The 18,261-nt window shown below is 50.4% G+C and overlaps 1 protein-coding gene across 1 annotated transcript in view; it reads right to left on the reverse strand.

The window, feature by feature from the left end:
* Positions 1–723: 723 nt before the first annotated feature.
* ELF4 (E74-like factor 4 (ets domain transcription factor)) overlaps positions 724–18,261 on the reverse strand; it is an 18,445-nt gene continuing 907 nt past the window's right edge. Inside the window, exons 2-9 of the mRNA XM_005872730.2 lie at positions 16,445–16,721; positions 12,245–12,416; positions 11,534–11,626; positions 9,120–9,311; positions 8,229–8,312; positions 7,955–8,147; positions 6,519–6,884; positions 724–5,430 (exon numbers count right to left, since the gene is read on the reverse strand). Coding sequence (XP_005872792.1) covers positions 4,629–5,430; positions 6,519–6,884; positions 7,955–8,147; positions 8,229–8,312; positions 9,120–9,311; positions 11,534–11,626; positions 12,245–12,416; positions 16,445–16,516 — 1,974 coding nt within the window. The 5' untranslated portion in view covers positions 16,517–16,721 and the 3' untranslated portion in view covers positions 724–4,628. The remainder of the gene's footprint in view (positions 5,431–6,518; positions 6,885–7,954; positions 8,148–8,228; positions 8,313–9,119; positions 9,312–11,533; positions 11,627–12,244; positions 12,417–16,444; positions 16,722–18,261) is intronic.

An 18,261-nucleotide genomic window follows, 5' to 3' on the forward strand; every position in this document is an offset into this window, starting at 1 on the left:
GCGGGGCCATGGCACGGCCAGCCAATGGGAGGAGGGCATTCCACTGATCAAGAGCTGCATTTCCCCTGGAAAGTGGAGGGAGGGGGCGGGAGCCGGGGAAAGTTCGAAGCTACTGAGCCATGGAAGGCCTTGGCGGGGGTCAGAGTCACACGGGGATAGTTGGGGGCGCAGGGTCAAGACATAGAGACACCCCTGCTGGACGTCGGCCCCCACGTCCTGCGTGCCAGGGACGAGGCTCTGGGAGGCTGCAACTGCCTGGGCCTCCCAGCTCTGGGAGCTGCCTGGAAAGGAATAAGCTCACTTGCCTCAAATCCAGCAACGTTGGAGCTGGAGGCCGTGGCATCTTTAAAAATATGTGATGGGATCAGAAAGACCTATGTTCGTGAGAATAACTTCTTGTCCTGCCCCTCCCACTGGGCCTGACCTTTCTGTCACTCAGTCCCACTCCGGAATGAGGAAATGGTCATGAGGCTGTCCCAGGAAGGGGCAGCAGCTAAGGGCAGGAGTTCAGAGTTGTCCGCAACACCTGGTGACAGCAAGGCACAGCTGGAAGCAGCCTTGTGCCCCTTGTGGCCACAGACCCAGGCAAAGGAAGCAGCTGCCTGCAGTGTTATATGAGAAGTAAAAAAGCTGTGGTAGCCCCCAATATGGGTTGTCCTCCTCCCCTCTTGCCTGCCACAGCATAGGGCCACAATCCCCATGATTATATACAGGACTCATTCATTCTTTCAATAAACATTTATTGAGCACCTACTGTGTGCCAGGCACTGTGCTAGGCGCTGGGGATACATCAGTGACTAACACACAGTCCCTGTCCTTGAGGAGCTCACAGTCTATTGGAGGGGAAACAAACATATAACTAAGGACCTACATGTGCTAAGTGCTACAGTAAGAGGTATATACAAAGTGCTGTGGGAGCCCAAAGGGGGGAGTAATACATCAGTTGCTGGGGGCAAGGAGCGAGTCTCTTGTCTCCATTAAACCATCACAAAGGCAGGGATGTTGTTGCCACACGACGCTGGTTAAAAGAAACCTGTCTCCTGGTTCTCCTCTAGCCTTCTCCCATAACTATATCAGCACAGGTTAGTTTATCATATTAGCTAATTTAACACTTTGAGTTAGGAAAGAAACTGACAGGGAAGTTTCTTTAGGGGTAGAGGACATTCAAAGTAGTAACAAGTCTTGGGTGTGGAGGCTGGGGGTGGGGAGGCCATGAGGGCACTGAACCAGGGAGTGCGGGCCCTGGGCAGTGGAGCACCTGGGGTGAGTGCCTGTGCAAAGGGGAGGTCAGCATCACCTACCTCAAAGTTTGGTCCCCATCACTCACCAGCTCAATCAGTAACCGTTTGCTGATGCTCACTAAATGCTTCTTATGTAGTGTGCCCTGCTCTGTGGGTGCTACAGCCGCCCGCCCCTCAGAAAGTAACACACTAATTGGGGTGACTAAATAAGTCCAGGTCGTTGAAGATTTAAGTAACAGTTTGTGATTATAACAAAGGAGATGTCACAGGCTGTTTGTGATCAGTTGCCAAAAGAGTGGCAATTGCTACAAGTTTCAAAACAAGAACTGTGGAAGGCAGCTTCCAGGAACTGAGTTTCCAAGGATGGATAGTATTCGGTTGGTACTAGCGGGATGGGAGGAGCATTCTGGTTAAGTAGAACCAGGTAAAGCAAGAACACAGAAGTGGGAAACTTGAACACAGAAGTGGGAAACTTAAACTTGTTCAAAGGCCAGCGAGTGTATTGGTTTGGCAGGAGCAATACACTGGGGGTGGGGGGAAGCAATGTGAAAAATGACTGGGGAAGTCAAATGGGACCCGATGGTGAAGGATCTGGATGAAAGGTCAAGGACTTGGGACCTTGTCTGAAGACAGGGCTGATGCTATGCTCAAAATACTTTTGGAGCTACTGCCCTGAGTCTTAATGTGCCTCCTCACCCGCCTCCAGGACCCCCAGACTGCCTCATGAGTCAGCAAATAAAAGGGTTAATGCCCAGCTGCCTAGAATGGATAAGAGGTTATCCTGAGTCTCACCCTGTAGGCAGTGAGGAGCCCCTGAAAGCTTTCTAGCAGATCAGAACTGGTGCCCTGGCAGATTGGAGGGGACAAGGCAGGTCACAGTGGGGCTCTGGATGTGTCTAGGGAGGGAGGGGATTAAGCTCTGGGTAGTCTGAGGCTCTGGGAATGTGGAACAAAGGTCCGAGACATGGTAAATGGCACTGGACTTCAGGAGATGGGGGAAGGGACAGGGTCAAGTGAAGGCAGCCTTCAGATGGCTCTGAAATGTCTAATTTAGAAAGTCAGAAAAATGGTGGCACCATGAACAGAAATAGGTAAGTCATGACAGCTTTTTTTTTTTCTTGGAAAGGTTTTGTGTGCATATGTGGGAACTTTCAAATTGACTTTTGGGAGAGGGGCTGCCTTTGAGGACCTGGCAGGCATCTAGGTGGAAATGTCCAAAAGACCCCTGGGCATGCGAGTCAGGAGCTGGGGAGAAACGTGGGGGCTGTGGCTCTAGATGTTGGACTCATCCCCAAAATGCTGATCCAGAGCCAAGAGGATGGATGAGACCCTTGGGGACACCCACACTGAAAGTGGTAGATCTGGAGCCAGCACTGCACAGAGAATGGGCGACAGAGGGCACAGTTGAGCCCGGCTAGTGCGGGAGGTGATGGGAAGTAGTGTGACATGTTGTGAGGGTTCACAGGGGCCAAGAAATGTGAACGCATTTGATGTCACCATGAAGATATCAGTGACCTTCAGATGATGAGTTCTATGGAGTTGGTGAGTGAGACAGGGCCACCCCAACCCATGCAGCGTCTTTATGCAAAAAAATAGAAAGAAAAAAAGGAAACTTTCTCAAAATGCTTTACTTTCCACCATCAGGAAATTGTCATAATAAACTGATTTATTTTTTTTAAAAAGGCACTTTAATGCCAAGTGCTGGAGACGTGTAATAAATACACCTGCACAACCGTATATACTTTCCCCACCCCACGGGGGAAAACAAGAAGAAAGTGAGAGAGGGCGATAGTGGGCTTGGCAGTGACCGGAAGGAGAGCGAGAAGAGCAACCTGGGGAGGTAGTTAGATCAAGTGGATGGTTTTGCACCAAGGACATAGCAAAGGTCCTGAGGCACTGATTCACATTAACCAAATTCACCAGATAACAATTGTTTCCAAGGCTGACGTATCTTAGCTTTGCCCCCCACACTTGGCAGGAGAGAGGCAGGCTAATGCCAAGAAGGGAGGGGGAGGAGATCCAGGCCCTAGGCGGAGGAGTTGGCTTTAAGAGAGAATCAGTTGCCCCTTAGAAAGAGGAAAGAGGGAAACAAGAAGCCATGTAGAGACAGAAGTGCCATGGGGGCTCACATCTGCTGGCTCCTGTCTCCTTGAGGAAGAAGGAATCAGGGTCAGGAGTGAAAGTTGGAGAAGAGGGGCGACAGTCCACATGATCGTCTGCTGTAGCCACAGTGGGGGCGGGTGGGTTGGCAAACTTACGAGGTGAGTAGAAGACTGGCTGCGTGGCAGGCACATATGAGCAGTGATGGAGGCAGATCCATTCGACATTGCTAACACAACTATCCCCACCATGCCTGACAGCAGGAAAATATCAGGAGCGACATCAATCAAGAGGGAACCCAGAATTTGGGGTGTAGGCCAGGCGCAAAGCCTGGTTTTACAGCCCCAGCCTTCGGTGCAAACATTTAATTAATTCAGCTCTGCCTGGGTACTCGGCTGGGTCTAACTCTGGAGGGGCGCTCTGCCCCTATCTAACCCTTCAACACAGCGGTCAAGGTTCCAAGCGTGCTGGCAAGTGACTGGTGGGCCATGAGGCCAAGTCCAGGAGAAGCCCTCAGTCTAGACTGGGGGGCTGCTCCCCAGGGCTGAGTTTCCTCTCTTTATGCTTTTATCCCACGTGGCCTTCTTCTGTCCCTTAGAACTGCATTTGCTCCAACGCATACACCAATGGGAGCTCTTCTACCCTGACCTGCTCCAGCTCTGTGACATCTCTCCAGATTTGGGGGATCCAACCTGCACCCCCATAGTCTCAGAACAAATGAGTCTTTGTTTGTACAAAGGGGACTAGGGAATGTTTTTCCTTAAAACAAATCCTCAACTCTGCGGCTGACGTGTGCGCAGAGACACATGTTCCTAAAGACCTCACGGCTGCACCCTTGTCTTCTCCAAAGAAACGAAGATACAGTCTCATGAGTACACACGAATACATACCGAGATATTCACATATGGGGTAGTCACTTCCCCGCTGAGGGAACATGGACGGTGAAGTACAGCCAGGCAAACATGGATCTTCCCATGAAGCCCCTGCACCCACCCTGGCCACCAACTTCTCAGGAGGTTTATCCCTTCATCACCGCACCAGCCCATTTCCCTGGCAAGAGCATATCCCCTAGTGCTCTTGAGGGCCATGGTCTGATGCCAGGAATGCTCAAACTGGGCATGGCTTGGCCATGTGACCTCAGGCAGAGGTGAGGGATGGGGGAGTCTGGTATATTGACATTCCACCAAAATGTAAGGGCAGGCGAGCTACTTGTCAGTCTGCTAGAGGCAGTCCATATGAAAATGCTGCTCAGCTTTGCCTGGTGGGTCACTTCCCCAACCCCTCTGTTTATATGTTGTGGGGCTCCATTTTAATGAGCGAAGTGGGATTGAATGGGAAGGGGGCTGGGGTTGGGGATCTAGTCAGTAGGGTCCCAGATGTGGTCACACTAGGCTCAGCCATAAACAGGGACCCTGAGCTTGAGGAGAGCTCAAGTTCAGCCACCGGGGTCAGCCCAACAGTGGGGCGGCTGGGAGGAGAGAAAGTCTGGTTTCCCAGAAGGCTCAGATTGTGGGAGCCCCTTGAAACCACGTGGGTTGGAAGTGGCTGAAGGTGAGCCTGATCCCTCAGAAGCTCCCTCAGGGTCTCTTCAGGAACCAGCAGCCCCTCCATGGGGGCCCCAGTCACCATGCCCTGCACATATGAGTTGGGTCTCAGTGACCCATCCTTGACCCCAGGGGCTGCTGTGGCACTGGAAGTCCTGATGAAGGCAGCAATGACAGTCCCCGGGGGCTGAGAGCTGGGCCCTGCTACTCCAGCCCCTGCGACGGAGGCTGCTGTGGGATTGGTCGAACGGTTGGCCCCAGCCAGAAGTTGGGGGAGGCCACTGAGAATCAGTGGAGTCCCCGGTGCTGCCACCTGGTTCTCTTGGAAGCTGGCATTCAGGGGGAAGGAGGCCTGCAAAGTGAAGGTGTCCTTGAAGGTCGAAGCAGGTGGAACACTCTGGAGAACGAGCTGAGTTGAAGTAGTAGTACTGACAGGAGGGCCATTGGTGAGCACTGTAGTCAGGGGGATTGTCTGCAGGGTCAAGGCCGAGGCTGACCCCACAGGGGCCACTCCTAGGTGGATGTTGCCAGGCACTGAAGAAGCACTGAGAAGAAACAGAAAACACATTTGGTTAAGGCAAGAGGTACCTCCCAACTGGCTAGAAAGGAGGGCACAGGAGGAAAGGAGTCGAAGGTGTTTTGTTTTTCAGTTAACATTGATTGAGTGCTTAGTCAGGGACACTCAAAATGATTGACATTCGCTATTTCCCTCTATCTTCAAAATAGCCCATGGGCTGCCTGGCCGACGTGGCTCAGTGGATGAGTGTCGATCTATGAACCAGGAAGTCAGGGTTTGATTCCCAGTCAGGGCACATGTCCAGGTTGCGGGCTCGATCCTCCGGATCCTGCAGGAGGCAGCCGATCAATGATTCTCTCTCATCATTGAGGTTACTCTCTCTTTCTCTCCTTCCTTTCTGAAATCAATAAAACAAACAAACAAACAAAACAAAATAGCCCACGAGTTGAATAAGTTTAATAATCTGATCTTACAGCTTGAGGAAACTGGGGCACAGAGAGGTTATGTCACGTGCCCTAGGTCGCACAGCTAGTAGGAGGGACTCACATCTAGGCTTTCTGACTCCAGAACCCATGTTCCTCGCTGCTCCATTCTACCACCTTCTCTCCTTACAAGCGCATCTCAGTGACTCATGCCAGCAAAGTGAGAGCTACATACACACAACTCAGACAAAGCCCAACCTTTTCAGGGAAAATTGGAAGCACTTCGCATGGACAAGAGGTCTCAAGAGCTTTGCATGTGGGCCTGGAGGGCCTGAGGAAAGCAGACGGGTATCCCTGTAACATTCTCTGTTGCCTCTTTTTTGGAGTGGGGGAGGCTTAGGGAGAGAGGCCCAGATGTGGAGGCCCCTGCTGTCTGTTTGGGGAGCCCTCTGGGAAAGCAGGAATAGCCCTAGCTGGCAACACAAGTCCCCCAGGTCAAGAGCTGACTTTGCCATCACTTTGGTGTGTGACCTCAGGCTTTTCTTTTCTTGACCAAGTGCCCTACTGACTTCTCAAGGGTCCTGCGAGGATCCCATGAGGCTGGACACGCAGCAGAGCTTTGCAAGAAGTTGAAAACTGCTCCCCACAACTCAAGGAACTATGGGAAGACTCATGACAACTTGGGTGCCCTTACCTCACAGCTTTGGTGAGTTTGGCCTGGCCCTCTGGTGGAGAGACCAGCACGGTGGAGGTAGTGGGAATCTCCTCATCTGGAGACAGGCCCAATTCCAGACTTGCAGATGACTGCAGACCGACATGCTGAACCTTTGGCTTCTCCCACGGAGGGCTGCTCTTGCCCTGGGGAGCGGCTCTGGATGAGACCCTGGAGCTGGCTCGCCGGGTAGTGCTGGTGGAGGTGGAGGCCTTTGGGGATGCCTCTGCCACTTCGCTTTTCTCCTCCTCATCTTCAATCACCACTAAATCCTTGGGCATCTCTTTAAACTGGTACACCAGCCTCTGCCCTTCCACTTTGGCAAGGATGCCCCTTTGGTAGTAGTATCTGGGGAAAAGGGTTGAGGAGTTAGTCAGGGGCATACCACCCTTCAGGCAGGGCAAGCATGAGGAGGAGCCGGGCCAGGAGGCAGATGGGAGCTCAAGGACAAGGGTAGTGGGAAGGCCAACGCTTGGACTTGGAAGACTTTTATGAAATTTCTAAGATCTCCTGAGGACTCAAAGGGTCCATAAAAAGGGGTTTCAAATGCCAACCCCCACCCTGCATTGGAGCAGAGGACAGGGGGTGAGTGAAGAACGAGAGAGGAAGGAGGGGGGGGGGCCGGGGTTCAGCACTCTTCCAGTGTGACACACCAGCTGTGGGTAACTCTGGCCCGTCTCCCTAGCTCTCTGGCTTGAAGAATGTGAAGGAAGACCTTCTTGCCTTAGCTGGTTTGGCTCAGTGGATAGAGTGTCAGCCTGTGGACTGAAGGGTTTTGGGTTTGATTCTGGTCAAGGGTACATGCCCAGGTTATGAGCTTGATCCCCAGTAGCGGGCATGCAGGAGGCAGCCAATCAATGATTCTCTCTCATCATTGATGTTTCTTATCTCTCTCTCCCTCTCCATTTCTCTCTGAAATCAATAAAAATACATTTTTTTAAAAAAGGAAGACCTTCTTGAAGATGGGAGGCCATAAAATGTTCTTCTCCTATCAAGAAAGAAAAGGCTAGGACAGAGCTGCAAGAGGGAGGGAATTGTTCCTTCCAGAGGGGGCCTGGGGAGTGGCTTAGGGCAAGCAGATGGGAAGGTTAGGAGACCCTATAGCAGTGATGGCGAACCTTTTGAGCTCGGCGTGTCAGCATTTTGAAAAACCCTAACTTAACTCTGGTGCCGTGTCACATATAGAAATTTTTGATATTTTCAACCATAGTAAAACAAAGACTTATATTTTTGATATTTATTTTATATATTTAAATGCCATTTAACAAAGAAAAATCAACCAAAAAAATGAGTTCGCGTGTCACCTCTGACACACGTGTCATAGGTTCGCCATCACTGCCCTATAGCAGGAGGGCCTCCTTGCACATGAGGAAGAGTGTGGTGACTCCTCCAGGGCAGGGACCCCCAGCAGCTCCTACCTTAGAGCCCTCCCCATTGTCTCGTAGTTCATGTCAGGCTTGTTCTTCTGCTTCCCCCAGAGCTTTGACACAGCTTTGGAGTCCACCAGCTTGAAGATGCCCTTCTCTCGCTGGGTCCACTTGATGTACTTGGGGCAGGTGTTCCTGTCTTGCAGAAGTGCCAGGAGGAACTCCCACAAATAGATGGTGTTGCCTGAAGAGGACCAGGTGGTGAGAGGTGGCCCAGGCACCCTGGCTCCCTTCCCATCCCAGCTCCCCTGACTACCAGCCATACCTTTGCCATCCTTAGATTTCTTCCGAATGGGGATGCTGGGGTCAGTGACAGGTGAGGTACTGCGGTTGCCCTTTGTCTTCCGGACTGAGGAGAAGGGGAGAGCAGGGTGAGGCTGAGACCACGGCAAGTGCTGCAGGCCGGGCTCCCAAGCGGGAGGGCCTGGAGCTTATCAAGTTGGGTGTGACAAGGCAGACAAGGGAGAGCCCAGGATCGTTCTCCTTGGCCACAGCTCCCAGGTATGTGCACCTGCCTTCATTTTCAGGCCCCAGAACAGCAGTACGATGTGGGGCAATGAGTCACTTTTAGATCAGAATCCACCTAGGCTAATTTTTGGAATGAAAAGGCAGCCTAAGGGTGTGACTGTTGTGCAGGTGAGTGCGACACTGGGGTTTTGGTTGCCATGATGACAAGGCAGTCTCAACCAGCCATCACCCGAGTAAATCAATAACACAGGGCTTGGGAAAGCCCAAAGTCCTCTCCCATATATGGTCTCGGCTCCATGAGCTCTCAGAAGGAAGATAAGAACACAAAGCACACAGCAGAGGCCCCCAGGGGGCCAGGGACTGGCCATGGGGGCCAGGCCTGGTGTTTGAACACCCAGCCTAGGATTTTATCCATTGGGATCATCGGCACTTCTGGAAGAGTTTACATCTATGCCGGGCAGACGGGAATGGGCTGGGAAATGTCAGGCTATGGGTGGACCAAGCAATAAGGCCAGGTTTTACTTTATGTAAGGGAGGCCTTTTCATCCACCACTGCCATACCAGAGAGCTGTCTTCTTAATGTGTCTGTGGGCCTCCACCCATTCAACCCTATGTTTTCCCTGACTGCCCCTCTCCTACCACCCGCTCCTTGAAGACACACACACACACACATTTCTTTCTCTCTTACTTCTCTTCTTTGGTTTTCCAGTCTTCTTGGCACTTTCCTCTTTGGAGACCTGCTCCTCCAGAGAATTCCCCTCCTGGTCACCAGTGTCACCAGCACTGTTCAGGGCATTGGGCTCAGAGACAGGAAACAGGTAGTTGGGCAGAGTGGTGGCTGGAGCGGGGTCTGAGTCCGGAAGCAGTTCGGAGGTGCTGACTATAAAAGAAAGGCCAGTGCAGGGTGGGAGCATGCTCTCCCAGCGCTCCAGAGAATGATGGGCTCCCGGGGAAAGAGCAGAGGTGCCGTTCCCCTGAGCCCCAAACACAGGAGACACCTGAAAACACCTCATGTGTCTCGCACCATGAGGAGAGCAAACTTCTGTAGAGCTGTGGGCATGAACCAGCCCCAACGATGGCTGCCACATTTCGAGCCCACTGCTGTTGGGAAGTTCCAGGTGACACCCAGGATAAAGGGCCACCCTGATTTAATCATTCACTTATTTTTACAACTGGAGGGGGCCTTAGACACCCGTTAGCCCAATTCCTCTGCTTTCCTGATGAGGAAACTGAGACCCAGACATGGCAGGGCACGTGCCCAAGATCACACAGTAAGAATTTGCCTGGTACATGTGGCCACTCTGTAACTATCTGTTGAATCCTGAATGAATATTAGGGACAGAGTCAGGATTAGAAATGCTGGGACTCTTAACTTGCAGCTTCAGGGCTTTCTTTCCTGCGCTGTCTCCCAGAGCCCCCTTGGGAAGGGGCAGTTACTAGGTCCAGGAGTCCTCCTATGAAGTCAGGGCAAATGCCTGAGGGATTCCTGGAGGAAAAGCCTGCCTTGGGGGCCTTCTGGGGAGGGACGGCCAACCTCCAAGATCAGGAAAGGAACGAGAAGGTACCGAACCCTGTACATTATAAAATAAGCCACACCCTGTGTAGTCCTCCTGGGAGCCCAGCAAGAGAGAGGGGGCCCTGAAAAGTGACCGTGGCCAATAGTACTCAACCTTAAAAAGGAAGTCGATTCTGACACGTGCTACAACATGGGCAGGCCTTGAGGACATTCTGCTCAGTGAAATAAGCCAGTCTTGCCTGGCTGGCGTGGTTCAGTGGTTGAGCATTGACCTATGAACCAGGAGGTCACGGTTCAATTCTTGGTCAGGGCACATGCCCAGGTTGCAGGCTTGATCCCTGGTAGAAGTCGTGCAGGAGGCAACCGATCAATGGTTCTCTCTCATCACTGATGTTCTATCTCTCTCTCCCTCTCCCTTCCTCTGAAGTCAATAAAAATATATATTTTTTAAAAAAGAAGTAAGCCAGTCTCTGAAAGACAAATACTATAAGATTCCACTTATCTGAAGTACCTAGACTAGTCAAATTCATAGACAGAAAGTAGAATGGTAGTTGCTAGGGGCTGGGGGGAGGAGGAGGGAGAGTTGTTTAATGGGTAGAAAGTTTCCGGTTTTCAAGATGAAGAGTTCTGGAGATGGATGGTGATGATGGCTGCATAACAATACAAATGAACATAATACCAGTGAGCGGTACACTGAAAAATGGTTAAGGTCATCAATTTTATGTGTATTTTATCCCAATTTAAAAATTGGGGAAGCCCTAACTGGTTTGGCTCAGTGTATAGAGTGTTGGCCCTTGGACTGAAGGGTCCCTGGTTCAATTCTGGTCAAGGGCACGTACCTCAGTTGCAGGCTCGATCCCTGGCCTGGGTTGGGGTGTGTACAGGAAGCAACCAATCCATGTGTCTCTCTCACATCGATGTTTCTCTCTCTCTCTCTCTCTCTCTCTCTCTCTGTCTCTCCCCCTCCCTTTCACTCTCTAAAAATCAATGGAAAAATATCCTCGGGTCCCCCCCAAAAAAAAAAAGGAAAAAAATCCCCGGGGAAAAAAAAAAAAAAAAAAAGAAAAATATCCTCTGGTGAGGATCAACAACAACAAAAAACAATGGGGGGAAAAGTCACCCTGGCCACCTTTCCTTGTCCGTGGTGCCCTCCAGCCCCTCCCATTCCAGTCACAGCTCAAGAATAAGTTTATGTGTATGTTGGTGGGGGTGGGTACATATGCCTGAATGCACATGCGTCTGAGAATCCAACACATGGACATGATCTTTTTTACTTATTTATTTTCTGTTCTGAATATATTTTTCCATTGATTTTTAGGGAGAGTGGAAGAGAGGGAAAGACAGAGAGAAACATCAATGTGGGAGAAACACATCAATTGGTTGCCTCCTGCATGTGCCCTGCCCAGGGCCCAGCCCACGGAGGAGCCTGCAACCGAGGTACATGCCCTTGACTAGAATTGAACCCGGGACCCTTCGGTCTGCAGGTCGAGGTGCTATCCACTGAGCCAAACCGGCGAGGGCTAGACATGATCTTTTTCAATACCATTTGTGTTGCCTTGACTAAAGACACCGAGGTTCATACTTACAGATCTGCTTCTCATCCAGGATGTTGTTGGGAGACTCAACATTGAGCAAGACTTCAGTGGTTGACATGGTTTGTGAGGTTGCTTCATTTTCATCTGGTTTCAGGTTTCATGGTAAGGGGGGAGAAAAAAGTTCTCTTAGGGTACAAGATCGGGGGTACAGCCATAACCAGGGCCATCCCAGAGAACAGTGCAAAGGAGCCACCTCCCAGCCTAGTCCTCCACCTTCTCTCTACACCCACCCCAGCTATCTCCACTCCTCATTGTCCTCCATCTCAAAAGATCATGAATCCACCTGGCCAGCGTGGCTCAGTGGTTGAGCATCAACCTATGAACCAGGAGGTCACGGTTCGATTCCTGGTCAGGGCACATGCCTGGGTTGCAGACTCGATCCCCAGTAGGGGGTGTGCAGAAGGCAGCCAATCAATGGTTCTCTCTCATCATGGATGTTTCTATCTCTCTCTCTCCCTCTCCCTTCCTCTCTGAAATAAAAAAAAATGTTAAAAAAAAAGATCATGAATCCATTTAGATGACTTCCTCCTCTATGAAGTTGTACTACCTTTTGTTTGTCCTAACTGCCCCATCTAATTTCCAACTGTTGGGGGCCTTGCTTTTGCTGTATGTGTCACTACAAGCCATTGTGTGTGGGCTACTGTTCCCTGAAGACAAACCCCTTTGTCCTCCACAAATTCCCTGCCCAGGAAGGGGACAGACCTGCCAGCATGAAACTGCCCTCCAGGATCTGATCCTGTGTCATGCACAAGGTCCTGTCCGTTATGATGCCGTTGTGACCATCTTCTAGCTCCAGTCCTGAATACAGATGCAGTAATTCGGGGTAGGGTACCTGCTCCACGATCACAGCGGGGAATACTGAGGGGTCTTCCAGCTGTGGAGAAGAGAGGGATCTGGTTCATGACCCACCCACCTCTTCCAGGAAGCCCGCCTACCAGAATCTGGCTCTTCTTGCAATTTTGAATTCTTAGAACCCTCAAGAGCTGTCCTTTGTTAAGACTACGACGGTCTGACCTTACTGGATGATGAATTTTTTAATTAATAGTGATGGGCTAGGTCTGTACCACCTGCATTCAAGGGCAGACAGCTTTCATTGGCTGTAGTTATGGGTTAATCCATGGCCAGGATCAGGAAAGGATTAGTCAATGGCAAGGGCAAAGGGCTCGATCTGTAGTCAGGTGAAGGACTCAGCCTACAGTCAGCGCTGAGTACCCAGGGTTAGGGGCTCAGATTGTGGACATCTTAAGGCTCAGTCTGTGGCAACGAAGACAAAAGAACAGAGGCATTAGAGAGTAAGAAAGGTAAGGGCTCAGTCACTGCCTGGATTGGGGAGAGTGTCCCAATTTCCAGTTTGATTCAATGGGTGCATGGGGACACTGTTCATGTTAAGGGGGGACCTGGAAGAGGGGAACAGATTTTTGGAGAAATATAAGGAGGGCAGTGTCTGAATATGGTTAGTTTGAGGTACCTAGAGATATTTAAAATGGAGATATCTCTCAGGGGAGTTAAAAAAAATGTGTCCAAGAACTCAACAGGGTGGTCGCTAAATCCCTTGGAATGGAAAAAATGATCAGGATGAGAATTTGACCCCTGGAGGACATAGTTGTTCTAAAACCAAACAAAGGCTAAATAAAAAAGGAGTGTGATCAAAACTGTTTGGTGTTTTGTTGTTTTTGGTTGTTTTTTTTGCAACTTTTTTTTTTTAAATTATGTTTGGAAGGAAATATACCAGAATGTTCATAATGATTATATTTAAGTTGTGGGACTTTGGATGATTTCCCCCCATTCTTTATAATTTTCTGTATTTTTCAAATTTTCTTTCATGGGACTATTAGTTAATTCTTTCTTCATAGAAGAAGAATGAGAATGCTCGGTTCTGTGCCTGAAGGTTCCAGAAGAACAAAAGTTAATAACATGCTTTTGGGTTTGGCTACTGGGCAGTCACCCGGGCTAATCCAGTTTCAGGGGGTGCTAGAGTCCGAAGGCACATTACAATGGATCTCAGAGAGGATAGAGTGAGGCAGGCAGTGGGGTGTAGTGATTAAGGCCATAAAGTTAAGAGCTGTCTGTCCAATATGGTAGTCACTAGCCACGGGTGACTATTTAAATATAAATGCAATTTTTTCAAGATAAAAGATCAGTTATTCAGTTGTGTTGGCCATAGTTCAAGTGCTCCATAGCCACATGTGACTAGTGGCCCCATACTGGATAACACAAATGTAGCATACTTCTAGCATCTCAGAATATTCTATTGGATTGTCCTGGTCTAGAGCCAGACTGCCTGGGTATGAAACCAAGCTCTACTACTTACTAGCAGGGTGACCTTGGGCAAGTTACCTAGCTTTTCTGTGCATTGTTTCCCTCATTTATAAAATTTGGATGATCATATTATTGACCCCTTAGGGTTATTTAAACAAATCAATATGCATAAAGCACTTAGAACAAGGCATGGCATAGAGTAGGTTCTCATTGTTTTATGTATCAGGAGCTTCTAGGAGACTGGTAACATTTTATTTCTCAACCTGAGTGGTGAGTTCATGGGTGTTTATTTTATAGTTATTCTTTAAATAGATATACACATATGTATGTGATTTATGCACTTTTTTGTATTCATGATACAAAAAATTTTTTTGCAATAAAAATTGTTTCCTGCCCGGCCAGTGTGCTCAGTGGTTGAGCGTTGACCTATGAACAGGGAGATCATGGTTCGATTCCCAGTCAGGCACATGCCTGGGTTGCAAGCTCCGTCCCTGGTGTGGGGTGTGCAGGAGGCAGCCGATCAATGATTTTCTCTCAATAAAACTATATTTTAAAAAATTGTTTCCTAAAATGAGTGAGAGAAAAGAGGTGAAAAAGTAAACACAGAGGTTGAAGCCTATGCTGGGGAGAAGAAAGGCACAAAGAAAGTGGTATTTTGAAGGAGGTGGGTGGAACAGAGGCATGTGAAGTTTTCTTTAAGGATTGGGGAGGCCTGATTATGTTCTAAGTTGAGAAGGAAGGTCTGGGAGGTCTGAAATATATCAGAGAAAGACAGGAGTTGATCAATGGTTTGAGGTCTTGAGGGAAGCAGGAGAGAGGAGAGTAAGTACAGGGCCAGGATTACCCTTGGAAGGGACAGGGACACTTCTGGTTTTGCTCAGTAGATAGAGCATTGGCCTGCGGACTGAAGGGTCCCAAGTTTGATTCCAGTCAAGGGAACATGCCCAGGTTGCGGGCTCAATCCCCAGTGGGGGGGGGGGCATGTAGGAGGCAGTAGATCAATGATTCCCATCATTGATGTGTCCATCTTTCTCTCCCTCTCCCTTTCTCTCTGAAATCAATAAAAATAAATATTAAAAAAAGAACAGTGGCCCTGGCTGGTTTAGCTCAGTGGATAGAACATCAGCCTGCAGACTGAAAGGTCCCAGGTTCGATTCCAGTCAAGGGCATGTACCTTGGTTGTGGGCACATCCCCAGTAGGAGGTGTGCAGGAAGCAGCTGACCGATGTATCTCTCTCATCGATGTTTCTAATTCTCTGTCCCTCTCTCTTCCTCTCTGTGGAAAAATCAATAAAATATATTTTAAAAAAAGAACAGTGAAGTTGTCAACAAAATGGAGGATGGAAGGACATTGTGGGCTTCCTTGGCTTTGAGCTTCTCTGTGGACTGGAGGAGAGGCTGTCTGCTGAAGGTGCAGGGGCGTGTGTGGGGCTAAAAGGTATGGGGTTGGGAATGTCTATGAACAGCCTCTATGAAGAACAGAAACAGCTGCTGAGCAGACTAGAAACAAGTAAAAAAATGACTTGTAGCATTGAGAACCCAGGTAAGGTTAGAGTTTCTTGCTTTCTCCTCTAGGCACTTCAGGGGTGTTCAATAAAACTGAGCAACTTGGGTAAGGCCCGGCTGGACAGAAAGTTTAATATGCTCAAAGCCCACTAGGGGGCAGCCTTTCGTAGTGTGCTAGAGATTGCACAGTTTTCCATCTTCACAAGGATTTAGGATAGAGGGCCTCAGAATTAGGCTGAGGTGCCCTTAGAGGCGATCCAGGTGGATCTCCCCTTGGTGAAGATGGAGAGATGGTAGCCAGATACAGTAGGGGACAGGCCTTGCATAGGTGACACTGTGGCCAAACTAGGATCAGAACCCAGGACTCCTGGCTCCTACTCTTCCATTCCTTCCACTGTAGCTGGCTGCCAGTTTGTAAAAAGAGGGGAGTGGATGGTGGCGAGTGTGCCAGGACCCTATCTGATGGGTACAGCTAAGTGCCCAGAAAACGTTTTAGCCCCACCGCAGGGCAAGGTACAGAGTGGTGGGGACTCGGGTGACAGAAGTCTGTCCTATTTTTCAACTTCCTGCAACCAGAAGACTCCATTTCCAGTGTATCCTGAATTTCAAATCGAGGCTGAAAAGATGGTTATGGAAGGGTCCATCAACCAGGCTAGAGACGTGAGCCTGATGCCAGGGGTTGGACTCTGCCCTGCGGTTCCAGCTGGCAGTGCTCACTCCTGCTATGTGGTTGTCCCAGCAACTTTGTCACTGTGACTCTGGGGTGATGGGAAGTGGCTGAAAAAGCATAGGCAGGTCAGTGCACAACTGTGCATTCAGCCCACGTCGCTGACTAGCCAACAGCTCAGCTGGTGTACTTAGCAGCTGTTTGGCTGACTTAGTGACTGCACGTGCCCTGTAATTGCACGTGGGCAACCAGCTCACTAAATGACCACCCCATGATTACTGACTGGCTTTGTGAGTGGCTAGCTGGCACAGTCTAGCTGACAAGTGGGCCCAGTGCCCTGAACCTAGTAGGTGCTTGATCAATATTTGCTGACTGGCTAGCCAGCCAACCAGCTGGCTATCTGCCTGCCTGTCTGTGTCTATCTGATTGTCTGTACTGGCTGACTGTGCTCTGTGCTCTGGGGGCTGTACCTGGTGTATATCATCCATCCCGTTGCTTGCAAACTCGAAGATCAGGTCACTGGGCTGCAGGGTTATAGCCATGCTGTCTCCTCAGAGCTGACAGCAGAATTCGCAGGGCCCTCTGGAGCCGCGGGTTTTTCTTGGTGAAGAGATGCTGCTCAGGTAACTTGGAGCTTAGAACCTACACTCAAGCCACAGGAGAATGGGTGTGTAGAGAGCTGGAGTATGTGGTGGCCTAAGCGAAGTTCAAGGCTGCATGCTGGGCTGGGCCAACCGCAAGAGTGACCTAGAGAGAAGGGAGAGGTGGGGGCACTGAGTAAATCACCTTCTTTGAGCTCTGTTCCCAGGACAGCTGGCCAATCAGAGGGACACTGCCATGCTAGGGCAGACTGCCAGGAGGGGATGGCTACAAGGGGCCGGCAATGGGAGAAGAAGGGGGAAGGAGAAGAAAGGAGGCAGGTAATGAAAGAGGGGAAAGGAAGGTAACTGAGTCACCTCCAGTGGGAAGTGACCAAGCCTCGGTGCCCATCTAAGTCACCAGCATTTGCACCTGAGCTGGCCCTGAAGTTAGGCAGTCTCCCTCCCTTCCCTCCCCCACTCCTCTGGAGGTGACAGAGAGAGGGACTTTGATCGCTCTCCACCCTGCACATTAGTCCCTAGGGTGTGGCCACAGGGAAAATCAGGACCTTGTGGATGGGGCAATGGCATGAAAAAGGCCAAAAATTCCTTTGGCTCAGGAAAGACTCTTGTGTGAGGGGTGTGGGTCAGGACATGTGAGCCAGATGCTGCCTGGCTCAGTTTACCTTGGGAGTAGGGGGTCACTTAGCTCTGAAGGGCAGAATCTACAGAGGAAGAAATGTCTTGCTGTGAGGTTTGTGTGGTTCGTCTGACCCAGCTTGTGGAGATGGGACTCAGACATGGCCACGCCTCCAAAGAGCCTGGGGACAGGGACAGGTGGGCCCCAAGATCTGCCCACTCATCACCACCCGCCATCACCCCGCTGGCCTCTATGCTGGTTGTGGGCTTGTGTTCTTGGTTCAGCTTTGCTTTCAGTTTCAAGACTGAACTGTCACCCTGGGAACTTGTGAGGAGAACCCTGGCTGGGGGAAGGGCCCAAGGAACCTGGCCCATCCTCCAGGGCCGGTTCAGGGGCCCTCCCTTTCCAGGAAATCTGTCTGCTGTAGTTCGCACGTCTCTCCTCTCCTTGAATGCCTCACAGTCTGTACCTCAGGCATTCACATGGCACCCGGGCCTCCAATTGTTTCCTGTGCTTGCTATGCTTGTACGTGTTGTCTGCGGTCCCACCCATGCCTGCCTTCCAAAGGCTCGCTCCTGCTCCCACGTCCCTCCTGTCGATCTGCTCTGCTCCGCCAGACCTGAACAGTTGGGCTTCTCCACTTGCAGGTGCTACATCTTTGGCCCTCAGTGTTCTGTTTTTAGTGACATTTTGTGTGTGTGTGTGTGTGTGTGTGTGTGCGCACATGCTGGGTCTAAAACAGCCTGGTTCAACCATGAGCATCTGAAGAACTGGGGCCAGGCACCATAGTGGGAGAGACACACTTGACCCCTGCCTCCTAGACACTCTTTTGGCAGTGCCAAGGGTGGCAAAACCTTCTCCTGGCAGGAAAGAAATGAGGAACTTCAGAGAGGGGCAAAGGGAGGGAAGGGTGGGGGACCACGGGTGACCTCCCTGATGACCGCTCTCCCCCACAGAAGACACCCAGGCCTCTCCCACTTCCTTTCCGTTAGCCCACAGGGCTGGCTCCACCCTCTCCCCACCCCCCAGCTCCTCCCCCCCCCCTTCCCCCCACCCCCCCCCACAAAAA

Source organism: Myotis brandtii, unplaced genomic scaffold (assembly GCF_000412655.1).
Source record: "Myotis brandtii unplaced genomic scaffold, ASM41265v1 scaffold39, whole genome shotgun sequence".
Taxonomy (NCBI): domain Eukaryota; kingdom Metazoa; phylum Chordata; class Mammalia; order Chiroptera; family Vespertilionidae; genus Myotis; species Myotis brandtii.